Source organism: Mauremys mutica, chromosome 22 (genome assembly GCF_020497125.1).
Source record: "Mauremys mutica isolate MM-2020 ecotype Southern chromosome 22, ASM2049712v1, whole genome shotgun sequence".
NCBI classification, from domain to species: domain Eukaryota; kingdom Metazoa; phylum Chordata; order Testudines; family Geoemydidae; genus Mauremys; species Mauremys mutica.
Window position 1 is genome coordinate 4,256,007 of NC_059093.1, and position 27,050 is coordinate 4,283,056.

The 27,050-nt window shown below is 47.9% G+C and overlaps 1 protein-coding gene across 9 annotated transcripts in view; it reads left to right on the plus strand.

Annotated features, from left to right (window-relative positions):
- Nucleotides 1-2,512: 2,512 nt before the first annotated feature.
- The window catches only part of ZBTB16 (zinc finger and BTB domain containing 16), a 192,823-nt gene continuing 168,285 nt past the window's right edge, over nucleotides 2,513-27,050 (plus strand). The window contains exons 1-6 of one of the 9 annotated variants that reach the window (XM_044996979.1): nucleotides 2,513-2,665; nucleotides 3,204-3,360; nucleotides 6,493-6,634; nucleotides 12,106-12,166; nucleotides 12,906-12,970; nucleotides 25,684-27,002. In XM_044996979.1, the coding sequence (XP_044852914.1) occupies nucleotides 25,756-27,002 (1,247 nt within the window). In that variant the 5' untranslated portion in view covers nucleotides 2,513-2,665; nucleotides 3,204-3,360; nucleotides 6,493-6,634; ... (1 more) ...; nucleotides 12,906-12,970; nucleotides 25,684-25,755. Of the gene's footprint in view, nucleotides 2,933-3,203; nucleotides 3,361-6,492; nucleotides 6,635-12,105; nucleotides 12,167-12,905; nucleotides 12,971-22,767; nucleotides 22,965-23,331; nucleotides 24,074-24,312; nucleotides 24,336-24,482; nucleotides 24,661-25,151; nucleotides 25,585-25,683; nucleotides 27,003-27,050 lie in introns of those variants that run through there. The other 8 variants (XM_044996978.1, XM_044996980.1, XM_044996982.1 and 5 more) reach the window with 8 other exon arrangements.

Genomic DNA, 27,050 nt, shown 5'->3' on the forward strand with positions numbered 1-27,050 from the left:
TACGTGGTACAGGTTCCTCTGAAATTACAGCAGCCAGGAACAGTGAGGCTATACCCAGAGTCAGAGAGATGGCAGCCACACCAAAGCTCAGGGCCAGCCACCTTAACCCTCACCTATGGCTTAAGGCGAGGGCATGACCCATTTAAACACTGGCATCACGCAGCCCAGACAGATCACATCACTGTTAGGAGGCAAAATGAAAGGGCAAAAAATCTCCGTTGTCTTGTCTCATGAGGGTTTGCTGCTTGGGTGTTCTGTGGATGGCCCATGCAGGGCAGGGCAGGGCATAAGCAGATGGGAGGAGAGTCTTAAAAAAAAATTCAAGAGCAGCTTGTTGTGTGTAAAATAAGTGATTTGATTGGACGCATGAGTCTGGATCTGCTGACGTCAGTGAGAATGTGGCAGTTTTCTAACTGGATGAGATCAGGATTCATCCATCCTCTGACCAGCAGCTGCTTCTGAAGAAGGTGCAAGAAACCCTGCAGCTCTGGGAGAACCGGTCTCCAGGGAAAAGTCTCTTCCTAACCCCTATCAGGTAGCAACTGGGTAATGCCCTAAAGCTGGAGGGTTTTATAGCCATTCCAAAAGTCTTGTTTGTTTATCTTTTTAAATCTTAACTATTCTAACCTTGGATATTCTTGTCTTTAATTAACTTCAGCAGGCTGTGGATCAGTGTTGTCACGCACAGCATCTGCACATAGCCCTATAAAATCCCACTTCTGAAAGGCAGAGCAGGTAATTGCGTGCGCTGTGCCCAGGTGCACAGATGCCCATTTGCAGGCATGACAGAGTCACATGTAAGTGGCTGTGGCTGCAACTTAGCTGCTGTGTTTAAAAAACGTAGCTCGTCGTGACGCTATGAATTTCAGCAGCACTTGTGAGAGGAGGAGCTCTTCCACTCTTCGGGGCTGCAACAGGCCGAAACATTCTCCACTTGTAATATTGCTTGCACTACTCTTTTAAAGTAAGAAAATATTTCATAAAAACTTGGTCAGCTGTTTGATTTTTAGGCCGGGGGGGGCGGTTATTTTGGGTGCTGCAATTTGATTGCTGCTAGTTAATAACATTGAGTTATGGGAAAAAAATAGCAGCAACAGTTCAGAATTGGTGCTTTTACTGGAAGATCTCTCATCGTTCAGCCTCTAGTCAGGCTGGCTCAGGCCTGGAGAGATCTTTAAAGAGGATGCTCCCAGCATAGGGAGATGTCTAAGGAAAAGAAACGTTTATGCTGATGACAATGATGCTTGCACCCATTTAGACCCAATGTATCTTTAAGTGGCTTAATATGAAATCATTGAGCAAACTCCCTAGCAAGGGTTAACTGTGGGTATAAAATTGATTGCGATTTTAGTAATTCAGTATAATCACAGTCTACCAGCAGGTTGCTTTTCCAGCAGGAGGGTTTGGAATTATTTTCTGGAGTTTGCAATATAGAACTTAAATTAAGCCTCAGAAGTCAGAGGAGCTCTGCTGCATCTCTAATGTGGTGCTAAATTCTCAGCAGCACATTCTTTGTATTAAAGTCTTTGCTAGCAATTAGGTTCATTAACTATCACAATACCTTATTTATTACTCGGCATGCCATATGGTTTCCCAGCTAAAGAATGGCACCCGTTCTAGCACAGACCATTTGGCATCATAAAAATGTTAACAAATAATGTTATGGCTCTCAAGGGCAAAAGGGCTCGCTGGGTTGCAGGTCTGAATGGCATAAGAGAATATGAAAACATTTTTCTTCTATAGTGAAATAAAGAACTCCTACAGACAGAAGTATTCAAAGAATATAACACTTGCATAACACAAATGGGAGTTTTATACATGCCTATAATAGCTATGTCAATATTTGCAGTAGGCAATGCTCTCACTCATCTCCTTCCTTCCCCCATTTATTTCTCCTCCCTCTTGCTAGGAAGCTGTTTAAAAGAAACAAACCAGGAGGCTCCAGGTCCCAAGATGCAGAAGATTGGAAGGCAGAGCTGGAGATTTACTAAAGTTCAAATGCTTCTTTGCAACTGGCTTGGGAATGACTTCTCCCCACCACCCCCATTCTTCTTCTAGTGTTTTCTCGGAGATCAGTGAAAGCTCTTCCTATTTTGACGAAGAAATGGATTTGGTCAGCTCATTGGCAGAAATCAAGTGCAGCGGGGGGGAGGAGAGGGAGGGAGAGAGATATGATCATGAAAGAGAAGTGTTTGATTTTGTAATCAATGTCTTTTGTTCCCCTTTCCTTCATCCCCTTCCCATCAAGTATGGGAAGGTTTTGCATCTCTTGCTTCATACATGTTCAGGGCTCTGGAGGCAGAATTTATTTCTCACAGTCTGGTTTAAATATATACATCTATTGCTTTAAATCTCAATTTTGGATGTCCCTGGTTTTGTGGCTCACAAACACACTTCGATGGGCGAGTGCACGTGCAAAACTACCTTTGAATGGGACTTTGCTATGGATGAGAATGTTCATAACATGCAGTTCTGACTTGTAACAATCCAACCTTTGTGCCAGCCAAAGGAATTGTGGCCCTGGTGTCGAAGCACTTTGGATGATGATATTCGCACTCCGTAATGATAGGATCTGTAAAGTTCTGAGCCTTCTTCACTCAAACATCCAAGAGGCAACAGCTGGCTCAGAGCCTTGTTAATGGAACAGAGGGCTTTTCACCTCTAGGTCACTGGCTCAGCTGTGACCCAGGCAGTAGAGAATAAAAGACTTACAATCTGACAGCTATTCAGTGGCCTTTGGGGAAAAAGCTTGGCATCTCAGTTCAGTTCCTAGTGTCAATGTCACAAAAACTGCCATCACGGTTGATCCTCTCGTTGGCAGTCTCATCAGAAAGGCTAGGGATTAAAAGGCTCTTGGAGATTAACATTCTCTCTTGACATTATAGGTGCTCCTTCCTGGTCTGGGGTGTGACACACCCACAGGGGGGGTGATGTGAGTGCCCCGATGCACCTATTCTGTGGCTATTCTCCAGGCCTGTCAGTCTGGGGATTTGATGCACTCTTAGAAGGAAAAACAACGTGCGAAGGAGGATGTTGATAAAGTGAAATTTAAATTATGATAATCATTCAAGATTAAATTGGATGTTTCTCTGTCTTCAGTATTCCCAGATTTACTGGAAATGGTGACCACCTCAGTAACCATTACCTATCAGCATCTATGATTATCTCATTGATCCCTCATGCTGTAGTCTCCTCTCTCCTAGATATTCAGAAGATACTGATCCAGGAAAGGACATCATCACAGACTGGTCGAATCAGTGTCCCTCCTGCCCATGGCACCGTGTCACTCCCAGACATGCCAGTTTCAGTGATGGGGCCTTCCAGGACTGGCGAGAAAAATAGGATGGTTTGCAGTCCCAGGTAACCCCAGCAAACAGCCTTGCGTTGGGAGGTACACACTTTGGTTTTGAACTGAGTTCGTTTCCATACTTCTCAGGATGTTCCTAATGTAAATGCCCCACTTTGTTAGGAGTGGGGGCACCATCCAAGATCCCAGAGACACTAGAGAAATGCCATGCGGAGACTTGTCATTGATTCATAGTCCCAGGCCAGAAGGGACCACTGTGATCATATAGTCTGACCTCCTGTATAACACGGGCCATAGAACTTCCACACAATAATAACTGCTGAAGGTGTCTTCTCTTGCTAAGAGTTCAACTCATTTGGGGGCTGGGGAATTCTCTCCTCCTGCTTGGACAAATGTTTAACCTGCAGTTGCTGTAACTCCCCGTCTATGATAGAACCTGACCCAGTTCCCACTGATGTCAGTGGAAGGACATGGATCACCCAGATGTCAGTAATTAAATATGTTCCCATCACAGATCCCCAGGACGGGAGGCACTACTGTGAGTAAGTGGAACAGGGCTGATGCCATCTGGCACGGACAGAGCAATTGTGGCACCCAACAGCAATGTTTAACAATAACTCCTTATGTGGAGTTCATCCAAGGGGACTGAACACTATGGGGCTAAGAAACTTGAGATACATGACCTGAGTTGGAATATTACGGCTAACGGCTCTATTCCTGCAGAAGGTACCATGGCATCTTTACGTGACCACAGCCACTCGGAGCATCAGTTTCCTATTTCATCTGAAAAATGGCATATCTAGCAGCCCAGGCCCCCACTACCCTTACCAGCCTGGGGCATTGGTTTCAGCAGTGTCTCAAAGAAAGAATGATCTTCTAGTGAAATCACCAGCCCAACTTCTGTGACACTTGGGTTTTATTTGGAGGCCTCTTGTACAAGTTGCAACCAGCCCCAGTCATGTTTAGCTGTTGCATCTGATTAGATCACCGCCCAAGGAGATAAGGCATGCTGCAGTTAGATAATATGGCGATGAGCATTCTAGGCATACCTTAGATATACAGAGCATGCTCACCTCTTATTCCAGTGAACAGGAACAATCATGTTTCCATTTCATTTGTATATAAGCAGGGGCTTCTGTTGTTAAAATGATATTTCAGGCCATAAACATGGAGAGGCCAGTGCCCTCCTATGGATATTTTGCTTTTTCTTGCTGATCTCTTTACTTCTTATTTCTGAAACTTTTTATTTCCCTTTTGGTTCTTTACTAAAGATTACCCACCACACACACAGTGGGACATTCGGGGTGATCAGGTATCTTGGGGAGTGAGAATAAGCAGCCCACAAAACACTAAAAGAAAAGAGCAAGGGGTGTGATGGGCAAGTGTTTGTTCTTAGATTCATTGATTTTTTTAAGGTCAGAGGGGACCAGTGTGCTCATTTAGTGTGACCTCCTGCATAACACAGACATAGAACCTCACGCAGTGATTCCTGCATCCAGCCCCACAGCTTGTGGGTGGACTAGAATGTATCTTTTGGAAAAACATCCCATCTTGATTTAAAGGTGCCAGGCAATGATGAATGCACCGCATCCCTTGGTACTCTGTTCCAATGGCTAACTACCCTCCCTGTTGAAAATCTGAGCCTTATTTCCTTGCTGAACTTCTGTTTTCTATAGCATTGACCTCAGAAATTGGGAATTCTCTCCCTCTCTGTTTTTATGCAATGAAACCGCTTCCTCATCCTAAAGCAATTAACAGTTTTGTGGCCTCATGTGCAACTTGAGGACATGGTGGTGCAGCAACCAACTGAAAAGGTGACGGTGATAAGAACATAAGAACGGCCATACTGGGTCAGACCAAAGGTCCATCCAGCCCAGTATCCTGTCTACCCACTATCCAGGTGTCCCAGAGGGAATGAACCTAACAGGCAATGATCAAGTGATCCCTCTCCTGCCGTCCATCACCCTCTGACAAACAGAGGCCAGGGACACCATTCCTTACCCATCCTGGCTAATAGCCATTAATGGACTTAACCTCCATGAATGTATCTAGTTCTCTTTTAACCCCTCTTATAGTCCTAGCCTTCACAACCTCCTCAGGCAAGGAGTTCCACAGGTTGACTGTGTGCTGTGTGAGGAAGAACTTCCTTTTATTTGTTTTAAACCTGCTGCCCATTAAGCAAGAACAAAGTACATACACACACACACACAGGAGCTACTTTTCAGGAACATTACACATAGGCTCAAGATGAGCTGAAGAGGATTTTTGTAACTAGGCATAGAGGCTAGAAATTAATGTCACTACACTGGGCCTGGCACTTTATCCACATTTAGCTCTGTAACCAAAAATCTCCTAGATAGCAGCATTGAGGATGACTCCAGTCTGGACGGAAACAGCGCTGTTAGTCAGTAGTGTGTGGAGCTTTTAGAACTTCTCAGACTAAGAGCCAGGTGTTTGAAAGCGATGCATAAGGTAGAAATTGTGGGGTCCTTTCCCAACCCGGCTCTCTGCAGGGAACTTCACAAGGGCATTCCACATATGGCTGATGGTAGCATATGGCCCTGTGTTGAAGTGCAGGCCCAGGGCTAGAAGAATGGATGGTCAGATTGCAAACCCAGCCCCCCGCAGTTTGGAGGGAAGGGCTGGTCCGACCAATACAGGTCCCTTGAGGAAGGGAAGCCTGAAATGATCATCTCCTGCCCCCTGCTGGAAAACTGTATTTTAAATGTGCTTAAGCAACAGGACTGCTGGGTGCTGGGAAAGGCTGTGGTCTACAAATCAGACCAATGAATTTACTGGGAGTCAGAGCAACTGAGTCTTAATCCTGGGGCTCTTCCACTCATGGGCCAGCTGACACCAGGCAATCGATTAACTCCGTACTGCAGGGGAGTTTATTCAATTCATTTATTATTGGGCAGGGCAGATCCAGCACCCCAGACAGGAAGGGGTTAAAGAGCTCCTCTGGGCACAAACAGCTCCAACCTGGCACACCTGGTGAATCCCATCAAGCCTGGAGAGGGGTGGGTCCTTATAAGGGAGCCTCCCAGTTGAAGTGGGAGCAGGTGGCACTTTGAAGGAAGTAAGGCTGGTGCTCTCCAGCCAAGGCGAGCCCCCTGGGAGCCTGGACCAGCTTGGCACCCTTGGAAGGGGCCAGTTCTCTTCTCTTTTGCTTGTCTTCCCTGAAGGCCCTGGAGTCTGCCCTCTGTGGGCCACTTTACCTGCCCTGTGAGGGGGTGTGATGACCTGAACGGCCCATGCTGGAGGCCTGTGCTCGGGACTTTGAGACAAGAGTGACACTCACCCTCTCTCCAAGGGGACACCAGACAGGTATAACCTACTACAACTGTCTTGTATTTGTTGGTGGGGATTAGTCAGCCCCCACAAAGCATTTCTGGCAGGCCTCTTGTAACCATGTAAAGTAACAGTAGGGGTACAACTTTCAAAAGCACCAAGGCTCAGATCCTCCAAGGTATTTAGGTACCTGACTCACATTGAAATCAACTCACCTAAGGGGGTTGGGCACCTAAATCCATTGGAGGAGCTGAGCCTTAGGAGTCTAAGCCCTGTTTTCCAAAGTGATTCAGGCACTTCAGAGCCACAACTCCTTGAGAATCAGTGGGATTTAGCATCAGAGCGGTAGCCGTGTTAGTCTGTATCCACAAAAACAACGAGTCTGGTGGCACCTTAAAGACTAACAGATTTATTTTGGCATAAGCAAATCTGTTAGTATTTAAGGTGCCACCAGACTCCCCATTGTTTTTGTGGGATTTAGCGTTACCTCCCGTTAGGTGCTCTTCAGAATATTATCCTAGATGGATTTCCTCTGCTTAGGTGTATATTCTTTCTGGGGCTTGTGTTATCATTTGCTGAATATATTATGACCTAGTATTTACTCTGGTTAACTTGGAAACTTTTCTGTGGCTTCCCCTTCCCATGTCAATGTTTAACAACTAAACCACTGCTGTATTCTTGCACTATTAATGATCATTATTCTGGGCTGTGGCTTAAAGCTGGCTTAGTGCATTTTCATTTCCTGACCTCAAGGTGCGAGCACACCCCTGCACTCCATCCCCATGGAAGCTGCAGGTGCCCAAGGAATGAACACAAATGCACCGAAGAGCAAAAAATACACACTGGGCTCTTGCTACCAGTGCAGGAGCTGGCTCAGTCGTTGTGGTTGTCATCAGGAACCACTAGAGGTCAGCAGGAGTTGCTGAGATAGGGCCCTAGTTGTCTTGAGTGAGTTTTCACTGCAGAATGCAAGGGGAGCATCAAATGTTTCTCATGAGTCTTTGTTCTGAGCTTGATTTGGCTCCTAGCACAAGCCAGGCTGTTGGCTTTCAGGAGGAGGAGAGCAGGGCTTGGGAATCCGGAGAACCCTTTTAATGTGACTTTGTAAGTAAGAAGTAAATAAAGTGAATTCCCCTCTAAGGAGAAGCCGGTATTTATTCTTGGACTTTGTATTTAGTCACTTTAAAGATGATGGAAGCAGAAGGCCAGAGCCTGAGGTAGTGCTGATGGCGTAGGTACTGCTGATGTCGATACAGCCATGTCAATTGGTGCTAGCTGATGATCTGGCCCTATTTGTGCCGATTGAGCTGTGCTGAATGTACACCAGCCCCAGTGTAGCTGAACTTGAGCTTTGCTATAAGCTGATTCTTCAGAATGCGACTTGCAGGCCCCTAAGGCTGTTGTCAGGCTGCCTTTTTCCCTCCTCCCCAAAGTTAAAACTCTTTCATGTGCTTAATGGGGTGAAAGATGCCGGCTGGACAGCCCTTGAGACTGAAGTCCTCTGTTTATCTACCAAACAAATACAGCACAGTGAGCAGTAAGGAGAACCCTGCCAGTGGGCCACTATGCATGCCTTATTCCTCCCTTGGCATCTCTACCGAGTTATCCTGAGGGTACCAGCTGTGATGCAGATACCTATCCATTAAGAACTGGGCTGAAATTAGACAGCACTTAGAAGCCCCAGTCAGGGATGGGGCCTCCATTGTGCTTGGCCCTGGAACATGTCATGAAAAGACAGCCTCTGCTCCAAAGAGTTTACAATCTAATCACCAACTTGTTCCACACCGGCCATTGGAAACCAGTCAGATGTGGAAAACTTTTATTCACGGGGATCCTGGCCTCTTATCACATAACTCGTTGGCAAGCCCTTGAGCCATGTGGCTCCCCATTGCCACCTCATTTGGAGTCAGGGTTACGCTTTCTAAACCCAGCCCCAGCTGGCCATTTTTAAACTCTTTTTATGCTCAGCTCAGTCTGTCCCTCATGATACCGGTTGCAATTCTTCCTTCATAAAAGGCCTTCTGCCTGGCTTCCTCCTTCGCGGCCTGTGAATGTAAGAGCTGCTCTTCCCTCCCCACCTCATCTCAATTCATCCCAGCTAGATTCCATCTGATCTTTGCTGGATCTGCCTCTCTCATTCTCCGCATCTCCAGGCTCATTCTGATTGTGTGTTCCATTGCCCACATCAACACAGGCAGCCTGTCTGCAACCAATTATTCTCCGCACATTGCTCTGTCCCTCCTGCTCTAAGCTCTCATAATGAGCAGGGTTCCTAAAGGAGCTGCTAACAAAGAGCTTTGGCTTTGGGATTGTACTCGGCCTCCGAGGTGGATGGACAGAGCTTACCAAACCAGCGCTTGAATTCTACCGTTCTTTCGATACGTTCAGATGTGTGCCGGGATGACATGGTGTTGAGCACAGTATTATGCAGTAGCCTTTCCACACCAATGAGAGGTGGTTAATTTAAAGCGGGGCTTTAAAGCTGGGGAAATCTTCCAGAGACTATGTACCCCTTTCACTAAATCCCAGTCTGCTTTTTAGTCTCTTCATAATTTGCCCTTCCTCTGTTTCATGATTATCAGAAATATTGGTCTAAATTTTCAAAAGTGACTAGCAAATTTTTTGCACTCATCCTCTGAACATTATGTCTCTAGTAGTTTCTCAAGTTTGGCTTCCTAAAATTGAGTCCCCACTCAATCACTAATCACATGGGACAAGTGAGGCCATTTTTATTTTAAAGAAGAGGTTGCTCCCTTCCCATCTGGGCCATTTCCTTCATGCCAGCGGGTAGAGCTGATGTTAAACTGGTTATATCCGATTCTTTTACATGGTTAGGCTTTGATGTCACAAAGCCCTTGTAACAAGGACCCTGTGGCTGCAGAAGCCCTGTCAAACAGTGAAGGAGAGTGGAGTTTGGGTCAACTTCTGACAAAATTAGCATATAGGGCATCTACAGCACTAAAGATGGTGGGCTACAGAGAACCAGGCAAGCTACTCAGGGTCAGATTATCGAAGGTAAGATTTATAGTGGGATGACTGGAATGGGGAATGAATGGAAGGAAACATTCTTGCATAGAGTTTTCCTGAATAAGAACTAATTTATGAGGCCCAGATTTTCAAAGGTATTTAGGGCCTAAAAATTTAGCGAGATGTCTCGTGTGATTCCCTCCCCCTCAAAAAAACACAGAGGTGCCTAAGGCCTATTGAAATATCTGCACCACTAAATGTCTAAATATCTTTGAAAATGTGGCCCTCAGAAACTAGTTCTTCTCCAAGAAAGCTCTGCAAGAATGTTTTCCCTCCATCCATTCCCCACTCTAGTCTAGCCATTCCACCATTGAATTGACTTGGATGCCAACCGTGCAACTCACTAACTTTCCCTCCTGCATGAAAGTCAAATTTCCAAGGGCATTTTTAGGAGTAAGTTCCTTCAACATGTTCCCTCCACCGCAAATGCTGACCCACTTGCAAATTTCTGCTGCTAAGTGCACAGACAAATATGTTGTGACTGATTTGGAATGCCCCAATTTCTTCCAGCCTTCAAAAGGGATTCAGAAATAGCTCTTTAAAAAATAGGGTAGTTTGCAAATTGTCTTGATTTACAAACGTTATCTAAGGTTTCAGTCACTTAGGAATTTCTAAATAGATAAGATACCAAGGGTTTGTTGTATCTTCTGGCAATTATTAAGAAAATAAAATCAGTTAATATCTAACCGTGAATCCAAACTGTAATGTTAGGATGTAAACTCTTATTCAGACTCTGTTTGGAGCTTTGGAGTTCTGTGTCCTGTGTGTAGGTTTCCAGAATAATCTTGGGGGGAGAAAATCCTTTGATTAAAACACAGCTGCATGTGCCGATGGAAACACTTTATATGCTGCCCAGGTTTTTGTTATGTGTGACTCAGTCACCTAGATGTTCTCTTCTGCAAGAAAACAAGCAAATAGGAGCCCATTCTGATAGCACAAATTTCCCCAGCTGTGTGTGCATCGCATGTGAAGCTGCAGTAAACAAACACAAGTGTTCCACAAAAGTGGACTATTCTTGGCCATGACAAGGAAAAGAATGGCTGATATTTGGAAAGGGGGTTGGATGACTCAGGGAGTTGGAAATAAGATAAGAAACTTTGACTTCCTTGGGGAGGGAGGATGGTCTAGTGGTTAGAGTGCTAGCCTAGAGCCCTGAATTCAATTCTTTTCCACCGATTTCCTTTGGGACCTTGGGCAAGACACTTGGTATAAAATTTTCAAATGTGCCTAAGGCTCAAATCTTCAAAAGTATTGAAACTTCTAAACTCCCATTGAACTCAGTGGAAGTTAGGAGCCTTCATACCTAGGAGGATCTGGAGCTCAGGTTTTGAAACTGTTAACCCTTGAAGGCTGGGCGGTCACAGATACCGTGTTACAGGTCGCCAGAGAAGTGCCTGTGATAGTTAGGTGACCAGTTTAAATCTTGGCCTGCAGTGATCGTTAGCTGGTTGGTCACCAGTTTGAAAGGAGTTAGGCTTAGTTTGGTTCCTCGTGGACAGGTGTTCTCTGTTTACTGGTCTCCTTTTGTGGCCACAGACTGAAAGGAGGGAGAACACACCCCCTTTGCCTCCAGATTTGGTCTCTTCAGGACAGGCTTCACTATTCTGGAGGGGAATGAGGGATTGGTACTTGGATGGGTAGGTCAGAATCCTGGGCTCAACCTGTTTGGGGTAAAGAGGCACCATTGGTCTCCTGGAGCTGTCAGACTACCACTTTTCCCCAGCCCTAAATTCATTGTAAAGAGACATTTAAAACCAAAGGGGTGAAACCCTAAAACCAATCTACGACATGATGAGCGCAATGACTGGGGGGCAGTTACACTTGAGGAAAACCTGGGCTGTCTATGAACTTCTTTTGTTGAGTCCTTAATTGATTCTATTCTACTTAAAAGTTATTTTAGGATGAGCTGTACTGAGTATATGCACAGCCCCTCTGTACCATGCAGTTAGGTCTGGCATTTAAAAGCTAATCGTGTTTTCCTCCCCATCCCATGCAAGATGTCAAATATTTTCGGTTAAGAAAAGGGAAAAAGAGGAAAAATAATTACACAGTAAATTAAACCAGGGCAACCCCCCTGCTTATTAAGACTTCAAGAGTTACACATTTCTGCTTCTGGCTCCAGCTATCTTGAACACGTACAAAGGGTAATTCTAAAAATAGGTACTGTACAAATGATTAGGTCATACACTGCTTGGCAGAGACTTTTTTTTTATTTAATTACAAACTAGACCCTGGATTGTTGGTGGAAAAATATAAATGCGACAGTTCAAAGCCCGGCTGCCCGTTTTGCAGCATTATAAAGTTTGCTCTCCTTAGCTGAGTCACTGTAGATACGTTCCCTTTTGTGCTGGGGGATTTAGTCATGGAATGTGGGCAGGCTGGCCTCTGCTGTCACGGTCCTGAGTCACAACTCACAATGATCCTCGTAGTGTTTGCAGGCTTAGGGCCAGGAGCCACTAATTAGCCTTATTGTCTTACAGTCCTCCCGGTGTATATAACCTGGACAAAGGAGGAAGGAATGGAGAGAAGGCATCAAAATCTGTAAACCCAAGAAATTATCATGCAAATACTAGTTTTTCACATGCTTGTAGCTTTTTTGATCCATTTGATCATGGAAAGCTGACATTCCAAGGGCCAGGATAGTTCTAACCTCTTATTTGAATGTCTTATATTTCCATGTGTTTTTATTGCCTTATTAATACTGTTGCGCATGCAGCCCCTCCCCTCCTTCTGCAACACAGATGCAAAGAGCTGAGATTTACAAAAGTGACCTAGGCCCAGATCCCCAGAGGTATTTAGACACCCAATTCCTATTGAAATCAATGGGAGTTAGGCACCTAAATATCTTTTGAAGATCTGGGGCTTAGTGCGTTTGGGTGTCTATTGTTTGGGGGTCTGATTTGAGACACCTTAGGGGGCTTGACTTTTCAGAAAGCATTGAGCCTCCTCGCTTCTGAGAATCAGGCGGCTTCCAGCTGTGCCCGACTGAGCCCCCAAAATCATGAGTCACTTTTGAACATCTTGGTCATTGTGTTCCTAACTCCAAAGAGTCCCAGGCCTCGATCCTACAAATGCTCTTGCATCTGGATAATAGCATAGAGTCCCGCTGGACTCGAGGTGTGTGAAGTTACTCCTCATGTACATGACTGTGTTCCCCCCGCATTAGAATTGGAGTGTAAGAGCCTGATTCTGCAAACACTTAAGCATGCATATAACTTTCTTCACAAGTGTTGCCCTGTTCCTTTTGTGTGATTGATTTTTTATTTTATTTTTTTTTCAGAACGGGGTCCTAACATTAAAAGTGATGTAAAAAGCCAAAGGGGGATGCAGGGAGGAAGGACAAGGGTATGTACACATCCATTCAACTTAAATATGCACCTTTCCCTGGAGCAATGGTGGAGAACTCCTCCATGATTATATTAGCTCAGTTAAAATTGTATTGCTGTAACAATGGGTGCTACTTATTTTAATATGGATTGTAATTACAGATAATCTGCAGAAATGCAGGAAACCAACAGAAATGTGTGGGAACCAACCACTTCTGATCCTAGCCTGCAATTCTCCAAAAGCAGCTCTTCTCTCCTTGTTACTCTGGTATTATGAGCCAATGTCACACTAAAGGGACTCTTCATCATTCCCCAACTCCAGCATGCCGCTATGATCTGCCTGGGTCCAGTATCTGAACAGCTCAGATGGAAACTCAGACTAATCCATGGATTTCACATGAAGTTTAACGTTCTGTAGATGCACATTTAGCAGCCTTCTGAGGTCCCTGTAAAATTTTTATTTTCTTCCAAAAACAGCTTTGGGGGGTGGTTGTTTTTAAAACAAAGTCTAACACATTTAATCATCTTTTCATAAGCTGTCAGCTTGTTTTATGTGTGAACTTGGAGCAGTGAATTATGCTCAAATCTCAGAGCAAACCTTGCACATGTGCAGCAAGAACTTGGCACAAATACCAACAATATGACATCTGTGATGGTAAGAGTTCTAAGCCCTTGGTGACAAGTTTGCAGAATCAGGGCCTAGAACTATAAAGGCAAATTATAAAAAAGGTCAGGTCATAGTTTTGTGATTTTTTTTTTAGACCATCATTTAAAAATTATGCCAAAAGCCTTAGAATTTAGTATTTAACTCAAAATAGCCTCTATTCCTTCCCTAAAGCTGATAACATTTTAAACCGCTATCCCAATAGTCCCTCAGCAGCAACAAACGAACAGCTCTCCATGCTAGATGAAAGCCTCCATGACTGCAAGGACAAACTGTTGGCCCTCATTTACAGAATTCCTGCTCTCGCCCAGCCCCCTATCCAGCCTAGGTTTTACAGTGAAACTGATTCGGCTTTTTCCTATCAGGGTCACTTATCCCTATATTAAAAAAAATTCAGCTTTACTAACTTCCATTAATATAGCATCTTTCATCCCACTTTTAAGTCTAACAAACTGATATACAGGCATCTTTTCACTCACCACTAAGATGCAGCCACCTCTAGGGTGAAAAGCACTAGCCGTTTAACAGAGTAGAGCAAGTCTGTATAATACTGACAAAGGGCTGGAAGAAAAGATTCTGTATGTGACAGTGCATAGAATCTTTTTGGAGGCTAGCAAAGAAGTGGTTAATTCTGGCTAGTGAAAGGAACATAGCTGCCTGCCCTGAGTGCAGGGATTTGCAGGGTAACAGGGCTGGGCCAGTGGGAGGGAATTAATTGTTTCCACCTACTCATATGAGAAGGATGGTGCTGTGGGCTGAGTCCAACAAACGAGGTCAAGATACCTAGGAGGAGGTAGAAATGTCAAGCTGGAGGTTGACTTGCTCCTTTGGGGACCTTGGCTAAAGTGAGCTATGTTCTAGATTTTTGCTTTGCCCTTTAGCAGAGCAGAGTCCTGTGGTTTGCCCCTTAAGAAGCAGGTGACTCACTCCTTTGTAGTTTCTGGTTTGTTGTACTATCGAGTTTACCACCCTTAAAGACCAGCATTTCCATAACCCCTCACTGTGTCTGGTCATGAGTGTTGAACATCACTGGTCAGACACCAGTTCTAGGCCTTTGCAATGTCTAAAGGTTATCAGCTAAATGAGGGAAGTTGGGGATGGAGAAGATCTTCTGGGTCATCTAGTTAATTCACTAGCAAGTGCAGGACTATGCTGCCTGCTTCTGGGAATACATTCTCTCCTGCTTTTTACAGTTTAGTCTCAAGTATCTTGCATGGTGGCTTTTCCACTCCTTAATTGGGAGACTATTTCACAATTTAATCTCCTCTTCCCGGGATCCTTTTACCTTTTCCTCATTCCATCCTGCTACACCTGGTTAGACCCCTTTTGGAGCAACCTAAATAATCCCTTTGCCTTGCTAATGATATTTCTATCCTTTGGGTATATATGGAGTGCTATGGTTGGCAGTTAGTTCAGAGACCTTCCCTTTCTGTGTCTATAAAATACTCACTGCACTGCTGCCCCTAAACAAATTGATAATGTCCACTCCAACTTCAGTCATCATGTAGCTCAGAGAATAACTCTTTCCATTGAACTGGTAACACAAGAGGTAGTATTGAAATGTTCCCTGGGTCTCTAGGAGGAAATTTTTTCTTCATGCTACATTGCTGTGAAGATCTTCTAGTGAAATCCTGGAAGTCTTGCAAGTTTAATAGTAAAGGTTAATAATAATCACAACAGGCAGCACATCATTGCCTTTGTATCTGGTTGAGAGATTTACAACTTAAGCTCATGGCAGAGGAAGAAATTGCTTCAATCACTTGGAGTAATGGCACACAGAGAGCCACTTGGGCATGACTGCTATTTAACATGACAAACCCAGCCCAGCTTCATTTCATGTGCTGGTTCTTTTCTAATAAACACGTTACTCGATAAGGTGAGGATTATGTTTTTAAAAATAAGTAAATTGGAGATGGGGGAGAGGGGTCAGCGTGCAATGGATTTTTCAGGGGTGGGGCAAGTAGAAGGAAAGAAGGCAACTCATGGAATGTAGCGGATAACTCCTTTGCAGAGAGAGTCCCAAAACCCAAGGATAGCCCTTGCTTTGTGGGTAGGCAGCCCCAAAGCCTGATGACTAAGCTCTTAAATTGGTACCCATTGCTATAATATCTAGCATCTCTGTGACTGATAATTAAAGACTTGGGGATTGAGATGATATTTGCAGGGCCCGGTGGTCTTGTATATGGCTTATCCACAACAGGTGGAAACACATTATTGTCAGGTGCAGGCACAGGTTGCTGTTGCTGGATTCAATCCAGCTGAGATGTTTGGGGTCATCTCCTTTTTCCCCCATACCTCTGACTGAGCTGATGTGAGTGATGGACTAGAGCTTTGATAAGTAGATCTTCAGTTTCTCCAGCCCTACCTGGCTAGGTCTTACTGTAGCAAGCTGTAATGAACTGTCCCTTTAAGACCTCTGTATTGTAAGAAGAGAACCCCAGGACTGCTGGAGTTTAGTTTAGTGAAGGAAAACTGCATGGAGCAGGTTGTGGGAGCTCTGCTGTTACAAAAGCACTCAGCATACTGGTGTGTGTCTCTGTGACACTACACAAGTAAAAAGATGAACCTATTGGAATGTCACTTACACTCCATTTTTCTGTTGGTCTCGAGGCACCCAGCTACCAGGTAGATGGTCTCTTTTGCTTATGGTGTCAGAACTTCCAAGTCTTGTATTTGACTTGATTTGGAGGAGAAAACAAAGTTTTATTTTATCTAAATCAAGAAGACAGGAGGTGGGAGGCAGGGGGAGGGTTGCTCATAGCTGAATTTGCTCTTAACATTTCCTGTGCATACTGTATATATGGTCTCACTGAAAGACAAGGGACTGACATTTAGAAGGTCACAAGCAAGGTGTTTTGGGGTTTTTTTCATCTTCCTATTTCATGCCTCTCATAATTGCTCTGCCTTTCACTTCCTTTATGGTCACTGATAGTGTCTGAACTCAGTGTATGTGTGTGGAGGAGGATGTACATTCTGAAGGAAGTAGAGAGGCAGACTTCCTAGTGGCGTGAGTGTTTTCTGAGGAGGACTCCCTTGTTCCTGCTATTGTCAAGCAACAGATGGTCTTGACCAGGCTGTTACAACAAAGCTAATGTAACAGTAAATATTGGCTCAAATTTTTACTATGGTCCATGGCTTCAAGCAATAAGTGACTTCTTTACATCATGTGTGTACACCCAGAGACCAAAATATGTGCAGTGAAATACAGTAACCCTTCCTGCGATCGTTCATGGCAGTGGTGGGGGGGAGAGGGTTGTGGGTGGATGGACATTAGAAGAGGGAGTGTGGAGAAACAGGCAGAGATGACAGATGTGGATGTGAGAGAGAGCAAGGTTTGGGTCAGGATCGGACTCTGCTGCTGAGCTCGCCCATTCCAAAGACCTCTTCAGATGTGGCAACTGTGGAAATCGAATTTCAGCTGAATGGAGCCTGCAAAAGGATGTAATGCACAGACCTGACCTATTGGCCCCACTGGAATACAGACTCGAGGCCCCACTAAAGATCAGTGCCCCATTGTGCTAGCTGCTGACACAGATATGGTAAGAGACAGTCAGTGCCCCAAAGAGTTTGCAGGTTAGGTAGACAAGACAAAGGGAGGGGAAAGGAAGGTGAAGCGACTTTCCTAATGCCAGTGGCTCAACCAAGGTCTCCTAACCAGAGCTGTGAAGAGAGAGATTGTTCTAGTTTGGGGGGAGGGGGGGGAGACCTTTTGAAAATTGGTTTTGTTCCAGTGTAGAATGAAAGCAAAAATGTGAGATTCTCTGTGAGGGGATAGCACCATGGACCCTGAAAGCCCTGAGATTCCCAGCTCCAAGGCAGTCCATCAGATAGTTCATCCACATGGCTTCTCAGCAGCAGCCTGGTATGAAACCAGGAAGGGTTCCAAAGGAACTTTGTCAGAATCAAATTGTCTCCATGAAATGCTTCCATTTCGACACACTCTGATGGGAAAATAAAAGTTTCACTAGAATTTTCTATCCTGCTCTATCTGTTGATGCCTTTTATCTGCAAAAGACAGACATAACTGGTAACTTCTTTGAGAAAAGAAAGTGTCTTGAAGTGCATCCATGTACGGTGTCCATGGGAAGAAGTGTGTGCTATGGGAGGTGATTTTAGACTTTGAGCTTGTTTGGGAGTCCGTGTGGAAAGAGGGTCTCAGTCAGGTTCCTACAGGAAAGGTGTCCCCCACCATAGAAATCCTCCACATATTTGGTACCTTTATTAACAGCCTCAGCAGAGAAACTTGGGACTGAATGGACCATGTAGTCAGAACTCCCTTCTCACCCTTAAGTGACAATGCGACTCCCAGGGAATATGCAGGCTAACTTCTTAGGGAAAGATCTAACAATTACTTATTCGATTGTATGTTCTTGGTCAGGTATCATCTTATGTGTTTATACAGTGCCTAGCACCATGGGGTCCTAGTCTGACTGGGGTTCCTAGGCTCTGCTGTGCAATTCAAATGATGAAAATAATAATGCCTATCTTAGATTGACTTACCTCCCCTCCGCATGGCGTGGGATCGACGGCCGCGGCTCCCCCGTCGATACATAACTCAAGTATCAGGGGGTAGCCGTGTTAGTCTGAAGAAGTGGGTTTTTACCCACAAAAGCTTAGCCCAAATAAATCTGTTAGTCTTTAAGGGTATGTCCACACTATCCGCCAGATCGGTGGGTAGCGCTCGATCTATCGGGGATCGATTTATAGCGTCTCATCTAGATGCAATAAATCGATTCCCGAACGCTCTGCCGTCGACTCTGGAACTCCACCAGGGCGAGAGGCGGAAGCAGAGTTGATCCCGCACTGTGAGGATGGGAGGTAAGTCAATCTAAGATACGTTGACTTCAGCTATGCTATTCTCATAGCTGAATTTGCATTTCTTAGATTGATTTCACGCCCCCGCACCAGTGTAGACCAGGCCTGAGGTGCCACCGGACTCCTCGTTGTTTTTCTTACATAACTCCTGCTATTGCAGGTAAGGGGGAACTAGTCAGGTGAGTGAAGTTTATGCATGTGCATATGTGTTTGCAGGATCAGAGCTCTGGAGCAAGGACCATGTTTTAATTTGTATTTGTACAGCACATAGCGCAATAGGGGCTTGATTCTGACTGGGGACTCTGAGAGCAACTATAATATAACTATTAAGGCACAGTTTGAAACTGCCGGAGTATTTAAGTGCACTGTTGCCTGAGCTGTACCAATTCTGTGGATGAATGAGGACTTCAGTTTTAGGGTCATCAATCCAATATCTTTTGAAAAATAGCAATAGGAATTAAGTCTCTCAAAGTTAAACAGCTCAATAGCTTTTACTTTATTTTTTTAAAGAAAAGTGAAATGCACCAGTTCCCAGAAAGGACTGGGGGGAGGGGAGAGGTAAATCTTCTGCCTGCTGCCTGAGAATTTAGCCTTGGGAGTTCCATTATTGCTAATGGGACTCATGCAGCTTAATTTCATGCAAGCTACACTAAAAATGTACCCCTAGCTGTCTGCAAAATTTCAGTTCTGAAATCAAGCCTCTTAAAAGTTAGAGTAGGATAAACAAACACCTGAAACGTTCCCCTCCCTCCACAGTATTTTCTTCTAGTTCACTTTTTATTAAAAAAACAAAGCACAACAAAAACACACAACAGCTCTGCGGATTTAAGCAATTTAAAAGCGGGGAATATGTATCGGGCTGGCAGCCTGCATGCCAAATTTCAGCTTGCTGCCAATTAAAATGGCAGAGTTATAACCCCTGAAAAAAATGGGGTTTAGTTGATGCCTTATCTTTAACTATGCTACTGTGAATGCCACACTGTAATACTTACCTAATAACCCTCTGTGCTGTCTCCTTCATTATGGGGCCTCTGTTATTAGGCTGTTCTTGTTAAACGACTGCTATCATCTGGTCCCAAAGTACATTAAATCCCATTATAATTATAAACACACTTCTCTATAACATTCTCTTTAGATTACATTCACACTGCTTTACCCCTCAGGGTATCTTTGTACTAATACCATTCTTATTTGCTATTTTAGCTGACAATATTGGGTCCTACACTATGTGCACCATACAAAGGGAGAAGGGAAAGTCTTTCTAGCATTCCCATTACAGATTAATATTTTGATGTCCCCCGGAAACCTATCTTATCTCATTTATTTCATTCACTCTCCTCTGTTATAGGAGACCTGGCTTTTAAAATGTGTTGAACTTTGGCACATAAGTAGGTTGGAGTTTATGAATTGCACCATTCCAGTATCTCCACTCCAACAGTAGCTTTGTAAACAGGAAGTTTGGAGTAACCCAGAGTCTGTCCATCTCTCTGGCTTTTTTAAATCCTTTCTTTTTTAGAGGCTGCGGTAGTAAATCTTTGCCCCAGACTTCACCCAGGAAAGCTCATGCTCCAATACGTGTGTTAGTCTGCAAGGTGCCACAGGACCCTTTATTGCTATTCTTGTGTCACAAGAACCTGCCCTTCCTATAAAGGGTGCTTGTTGGGGGTTAGTGTCTTTATCCGGGCAAAATCACCCATATCAAGCCGACATTAAACTCTAACAAAAACAGTTTCCAGACAAAATTTGGCACCAAGCCCATGGGTTTGTCTTTGTTACCTTCTCCTTCTCTCAGATTCAGGCTTCAATCTCCCTTTACCACTTGCTAGCAAGGGGCTGAGCTTTCAAAGCGCAGAGTTTATTAAGCAAGGGAGATTTCTTGCATAAGGAATCTTGGGGGCTAGTCTGGCTTTCTATTGTTTCAAGTGGCCTTCTCTGGTTTGAGGATTAATTGAAGATTAGGATCGGGGGTTAATTGTGTATGTCTCCGTTTGGGAAGATAGGCTCCTTCCTAGGGTGAGTCTGCAGCGAGAGTTAAAGTCATTGCGAGGCAAGGCAAGCCGCCGAGGACTGAATGACAAGTCAGCCTTTATCGTTCGCCTCAATGCAGTTGTCACATTAGAAGTTCAGCAAGTTTAATATGTATCTTTTAAAACTTGTCTGTAGCGCTGTCAATATATCCGCCTGCTTGTTGGGCACCTTTTCGAATTAACGATTTCATTATTAACACGCTGGGGGTTTAACCCTGTCGCTGCTGCTCCCACCGCATCCCCAGCTTTCGGGTGTGTTACTGGGTGCGGAGGTAGGGGTGTGAGTGTGAAAGACAAAACGCAACCTCGAATCCTGTGCGTTAAAGTTGGTGCTACTCGGTGTCTTGCAGTGGGTGAGCGCTGCGCGCGCATTAATTAATTTAAACCCGGCTCCTTATGATTGTGGTATGGCTTCTTGGCTCACGCACTTAACGAGGCAGCGGGAGTTGGTTTGCAAAGACCCGCAGTTTGATTTCCGCTGCTGGGCGGGGGCGAGGTGGGGCTGGATGCGTGGAGCAGGGAGGAGTTGGCTGTCAGGCGTGCGCGGGGGGGGAGAGGAGACAGTGTGGCAGGTGTCCAACCTAGGAGCTGCGTTTGCGGCCGGGGATCAACATTCAGCAGCCGCCAGGTGACATACCCAGTGGCAGGATTAAAAGTGAGCGGGTGGGGGCTCTGGTGTGTCCAAACAACGGCTCCAGCGCCCGGCCTCCGAGCCACGCTTCGTGCAATGCGCTGGGGTGTGTGAACTCTGTCCTAAAGCCGTCCTGGCTGCCCCCATCCACTGCCCGGGAGACACGTGTTCTGGGAGCGCTGCGCTCCGCAGGGCGCCTGTCCACACGCTGCTCCGGGACCCCCTGCTCCTCCAGCACAGGCGCTGGCGGGAGGGTGCAGCAGGTGCGCCCTCGGAGCTGCTCTAAAGCCGGAGTGGAGGCATTGGCTCCGGTTCATTGATTCCCAAAGGCAGCCTCCTGCTCCTCCATGTTTGTTGTTGGCAGAGGCCAGCGGAGCCAAGCGCTGTCCAGCAGCCCTCGGGATCCGCTTCCCCCTTCCCTCCCCATCCCCTCCTGCCGATCTCCACAGCCAAGCGGCAGGAGCAACCCCCGCTCCCTTCCTCCCTCCCCCATGCAACTTTTCGGTGACTTCCTTCGGGATGGGGCAGGGGCAGGGGCCGAGCCAAGCCTCCCCCCCTCCATATCGCTGCCAGCATCTCCCGCTGGCTGGCACGCCTCTGCCCGGCGGAGCAAACCGAGACGCGACCTCCCCAGCAGCGCTACGATAGACACCCCCCGCCCCGCTTGCATCTCCCCAGCTCTGGGCAGGACCAGCTGTCAGGCGACGCTTGGACCCCTTGTCCCTAACGCGGCTGGCTTGGGATGGGCGGTTCAAGGGACTGGCGAAGGAGGGATGGTCCGGGGAAGCGGTTCCCATCTGCGTTCTCCTAATCTGGAGCCTAATCCGGCCGGCACGGAGCTCTGGCTTGGTCCTTCCACACGGATCGCCCCGGTGCGATTCCCGAGGACAAGGACCCGGCGCTTTCTGTGGCTTCCCACTTCTGAGCCCGGTTTCCTTCGCCTTTCGCACCAGTACGGGGAACGGGTGCCCAGCCTAACAAAACGCGTCTCATGCACTCTGCAAGGTGTAGCTAACGCACAGAACACGGTGAAACCCGGCGCGTCCTGTCTCCGCAGTGCGCGTGAGAACAGTCCGCTCCAGCCTTGGAAAGCGACAGCTGCGCTGCACGAGTCGCGGCCTCAGTCCTAACACAGGGTTCCAGAGAGACCCGAAAATCTCACACACACACACACACACACACACACACCCCATCAGCACTGCTGACCGAGGAGCTCAAGCCCGAGTGGGGGGCGCGTGGGATGTGGGGGCCAGGGCTAGTCACTGTTTCATCCCCTCCTTTCCGAAGCAGGAGTCGGAACAGGTTAGCAAAACACCCCAACCCCGCAGTGCTGCAGAAACGGGAGGGTGGCACCCGCTTCTGCTCCAACTCCAGCTCCCCGAGAGGTGAAAGTTTCACTCCTTGGAGCAGCTTTCCCTGGCGGGGCCCCCTGAATAACCCCGAGACACGCGGAGCTCCCCCCGGGCTCTCCCCCAGCCCCCCTGGCAGGGTGGAGGCTCCCTCAGCAGCGAGGGGGGCCGGCAAAGACCAGCTTGGCTCCGCGGTGCGTGCGGGGGGCAGGCGCTGGCTGGAAGCGAGGGGCGGGGGGCGGGAGCCGGGGGTGGGACGGCGGTGTGGGCACGAGCCCCCGTGCCAGCAGTAAAGATGGTGCCCGGGCCGGGCTTCGCTGGGGTGGGAGCGGTCCTGACGCCAGGCGCAAGCCGGCACGTCAGTCAGCGCGGTGTTGATTTGCTAACCTTACAGCAGAGAGGAGTTGGAGAGGATGAGAGCGGGTACTGCGAACTGCCGGATTCTGCTGCTGCTGCTTTAATAACAAGCAACAGTTCCAGCGCCAAGCCCGCCCGGCTGCCGGCAGCCTCCTGCCATGCACTAGACAGTGAGTGCCCGCGGGCGGCTTGCAGCAACTTGCTGGGGGCTCTGGAAGGTGGGGGGCGGGTTGTGTTTGCTCGTGCATGGATGCACGGGGAGAGAGGTGCAAGGAGATAAATTGTCTCGCCTGTCAGTTCTGCACCTAGCAGGCTCTCCCCCTGGGAAATTGCGGGGTGACGGTCAACTGGACACTGAGGGAGCGGGGTGCTTGCAAGGGAAGAGAGAGGACTGGGGACGCTTCGGGGTGCGGGAGGGAGATGAGAAGCAATTGTTGTGATGTTCTGGCTAATATGTATTCTGAAGGGCTCGCGGGAGAAAAATGTGACTTCCCCTCCTTGTTTATTTGGTGCGTGGGGAGGTGGAGCCCTGTGATGGTTTCAGAGCGAAAAAGCTCGTTTCTGGGCTGGGGAGGGTTAACGGGAGGGGGAAGCGATTTTCCTCTTTTTTTTTATTATTATTATTTTAGTTTTGCAAATAGCGTGTCGGGAAGGTTGGGGTCGAGCCGGCACCTTCGCTTTTCTGTCCCTTCAGCCTCGTTTGCTTGGAAAGATGCAATTTCAGACAGAAAATGTTTGGTGCCCGGTGTTGTAAGGAAAACGCCTTTGTGCAGTCTACAAATAACCCCCCCCCTCCTCCCCCGGCTGGGTTCCTTCCAGCCTTTGCACCTGATGAATATTTGATGCCTTGTAAATACAGCGGGGTCTGTCTTTTAATTATCCAGCTCAAAACTTCCTTCGCCGGGTGCAAATCTCTATCCCTGGCGGTCGCTGGCCAAGTTGGGAGCGAGCAGGATAAACACCCGAGCCGGCGTGTTACACCCCACAATCGAGCTTGCTTTGCTCTCCCCGGCCCTACGTGACAGTTCCACGGACAGGCTCCGTCCAGGGTGGTGTTGCTGCGTGTAGTTCAGGCTGCTCTGCATTTGATCTGGATTATATCTGGCCAAGTGCTGTTTAGCTGAGACAAATACTCACCCCCCCAGGTTCCCCGAGAGTCGTGTGAGTGTGGAAGCAGCTTTTGCGAGAATTACAGTATTTTGCATCCCAATGTTCCCCTTTCTTCCTCTGCGCGAGGAACTTGGCGCTGGTTCCGCGGTTCGACCATTCCGCGCAGGCGGTGGGTTCGGGGTTCGGGCGGATTTCAAACGCTGGCGGGTTATTTTATTTATTGATTCGATTGTGGTGGCTGAAGTTTGTTGAAAGCGACCCGAGGAGGGGCGGCGGGGGGACGGGACTGGTGATTATCTTGTGCGATAGAAGCGGTGATTTTCATTGGCTCCAAAGTGCGGAGCTGGGCTCCCTCCTCTGCCCAATAACTAAAACAGATGCGGCTGGTTTCCCCGTGATTTGTGTTGGTGGAGGTGTGGGTCCCGGAGGGGGTAGGTGTCCTGTTGGGGTGCTGGGGGGGGTGCTTGCGGCGGGGGAGGGGGGAGGGACCCACACACGCTGCTGAAACTTGGTCTAAGCAGCCCCAACGCGGAGCTGATAAAGGATTTTAATAGTTCACTCATTAACCCTTCCAGCTCGCCCCTGGCAGCTTTGTTCTCGGCGAGGTGCCTCTCCCCAGGGCTGCGCAAGGGCGGACAGCGGCGGCTCTGATGCTGAAGCCCCAGCCCTAGCGCCGGGTTGGGGGCGAAGCTCGGCTGCTTTCCCCGGGGCTTTCCCGTCCCTTCCCCGGTCCAGCATGTTGCTGCCCGCGGCGAGGTGCGGGGGGCCGGTTTGGGGGCGGGAGCCGGGGCTTGGAGCCCCCCTTTGGAGGGTTTGCGGGTCTCGCCCGAAGGCTGAGCCTGGGGGTGTCTCTGGAGCTGGGTTGGGGGGGTCAGACCCGGAGGAGGGGAGCCGATTGGGGGGGTGCCTCGGGGTCCCCCTCGAGCAGCTCCCCCGTCCCCGCTCGTTGCCCGCGGCGGGCTAGGGCGGCCCGGGGTCCAGGGGCGGAGCGGGGTGTCCGCCCGGCGGGACCCCTCCTGCTTCACGTCCGGTGGGGGGCCGGGCACCAAGCGTGCAGGGGAGGGGGCGAGTCCCCAGGGCACAGATCCCCCCCCTTTCCTGGGGGTGCGAGGGGGCAGCGGGGTGGGGCCCAGAGGAACACAGATCCCCCCCCTTTCCTGGGGGCACGAGGGGGCAGCGGGGTGGGGCCCAGAGGAACACAGATCCCCCCCCTTTCCTGGGGGCAGCGGGGTGGCCCCTTGTGTGGAGGGCCTGTGAGTGTCTTTAGGGGAGAGGCCTGGGGGGTACCAGGTGTGGGCAGGACTCTCTGTGTTGGAGGGGCTTGGGGCTGACAGGCAGTGGGGGTGGTAGCAGCCACAACAAGGTTTGCTGGTTTAAGGAGGGTGGCTGTGATTTCTTTGGGGGGCCGAGGAGAAGCCTGGACACACACCCCCTTCAGCTTCCAACAGCCAGAGGTCCCCCCCATTCCCTCAGGTTTCATTGTCTCCATGTCACAAAGGTGCCTGGAGGGTGACCCGGTTTATCAACCAGGCGAGCTTGACTGTGCAAGGCCAAGGAGTGCTGCAGCTTGGAACCCAGCGACCCTCCCCATGTCTCCTCGGTGCCTTTCAGCCCTTGTAAAAGGAAGTTGGTTTATGATGTTTTTGGAGCTTTTACTGCCACAGTTTCCAGGCTCCAAAAGTTAGTTGTAGAAACTTTGTATGCAACTTACTGCCAGAATCCTAAACTAAAACGTCTTTTCCCCCTTTATTTCCCCCCTTCTCTATTCTGTTTTCACAGACAACGGGCACCTAAAGCTAGTCCCGGATTGAGGAGACAAAGACACCCTAATGACTAAATCTCAGGCGCACTATGGACTTGACTAAAATGGGTCTGATACAGCTCCAGAACCCCAGCCACCCCACGGGGCTCCTGCAGAAAGCCAACCAAATGCGCCTTGCAGGGACTCTGTGCGATGTAGTCATCATGGTGGACAATCAGGAGTTCCATGCTCACAGGACAGTGTTGGCTTGCACTAGTAAAATGTTTGAAATCCTGTTCCACCGCAACAGTCAGCATTATACCCTGGACTTTCTTTCACCAAAGACTTTTCAGCAGATACTGGAATACGCTTACACGGCCACCCTCCAGGCTAAAGTTGAAGACTTGGATGACCTTCTTTACGCAGCCGAGATCCTAGAAATAGAATATCTGGAAGAACAGTGTCTGAAGATCCTGGAGACCATTCAGGCTTCTGATGAGAATGACACAGAAGTCAACATGACGGATGGTGGCACTGAAGAGGAGGAGGATAGGAAATCGAGGTACATCAAAAACCTATTCATCTCCAAGCATTCCAGTGAAGAGAGTAGTTATGCCAACATGGCCAGTCAGAGTTTAACGGGGGCAATGGTGGAACAGAGCCCATCTGTCTCGACTTCGTTTGGACTCTCCGCGATGAGCCCCACGAAGGCCGCCGTGGATAGTTTGATGACCATTGGGCAGTCGTTATTGCAAGGGGCTCTACAGCAGAACGCCTCCGAGGACTTGCACTCCGCGAGCAGCCGCCACCCCAGTCTCTCTGAAGTAAAAACAGAAGTGATGCAAGTGGAGGAGGCGTCTAGCCATGAAAGCCCAAGGACGGCAGAGTCCAGCACTTCTGGAGGGGACAAGTCGGATGACAAAAGCAAGGAAGGCCCTGGTACTCCCACGCGTAGCAGTGTTATCACAAGTGCCCGTGAACTTCATTATGCCCGGGATGAGAATGCAGAGCAGCCCCTCGAGTTGGGCCAAGGAGTGTCAGTCGGACCAGAGCACTCGATTTCTCAAAGTGAGAAACACCTGAGTATATATTCAGTGCTACCAAATCACAAAACGGACTCGATGCTCAGCATGCCATCCTCCATGACATCGGCTCTTCACATGCAGCCAGCTCTTGCCGTGTCCATGGACTTCAGCGCTTACGGGGGGCTTCTGCCTCAAGGCTTTATTCAAAGGGAGCTGTTCAGTAAGCTGGGTGAATTGGCAGCTGGCATGAAAACTGAAAACCGAGCCATCGGTGAACAGTGCAGTGTTTGTGGGGCAGAACTGCCGGACAACGAGACGGTGGAACAACACAGGTAAGTCCTCTGCGCTTGTTTAGTCTTGATGTGGCAGCACATCTTTCC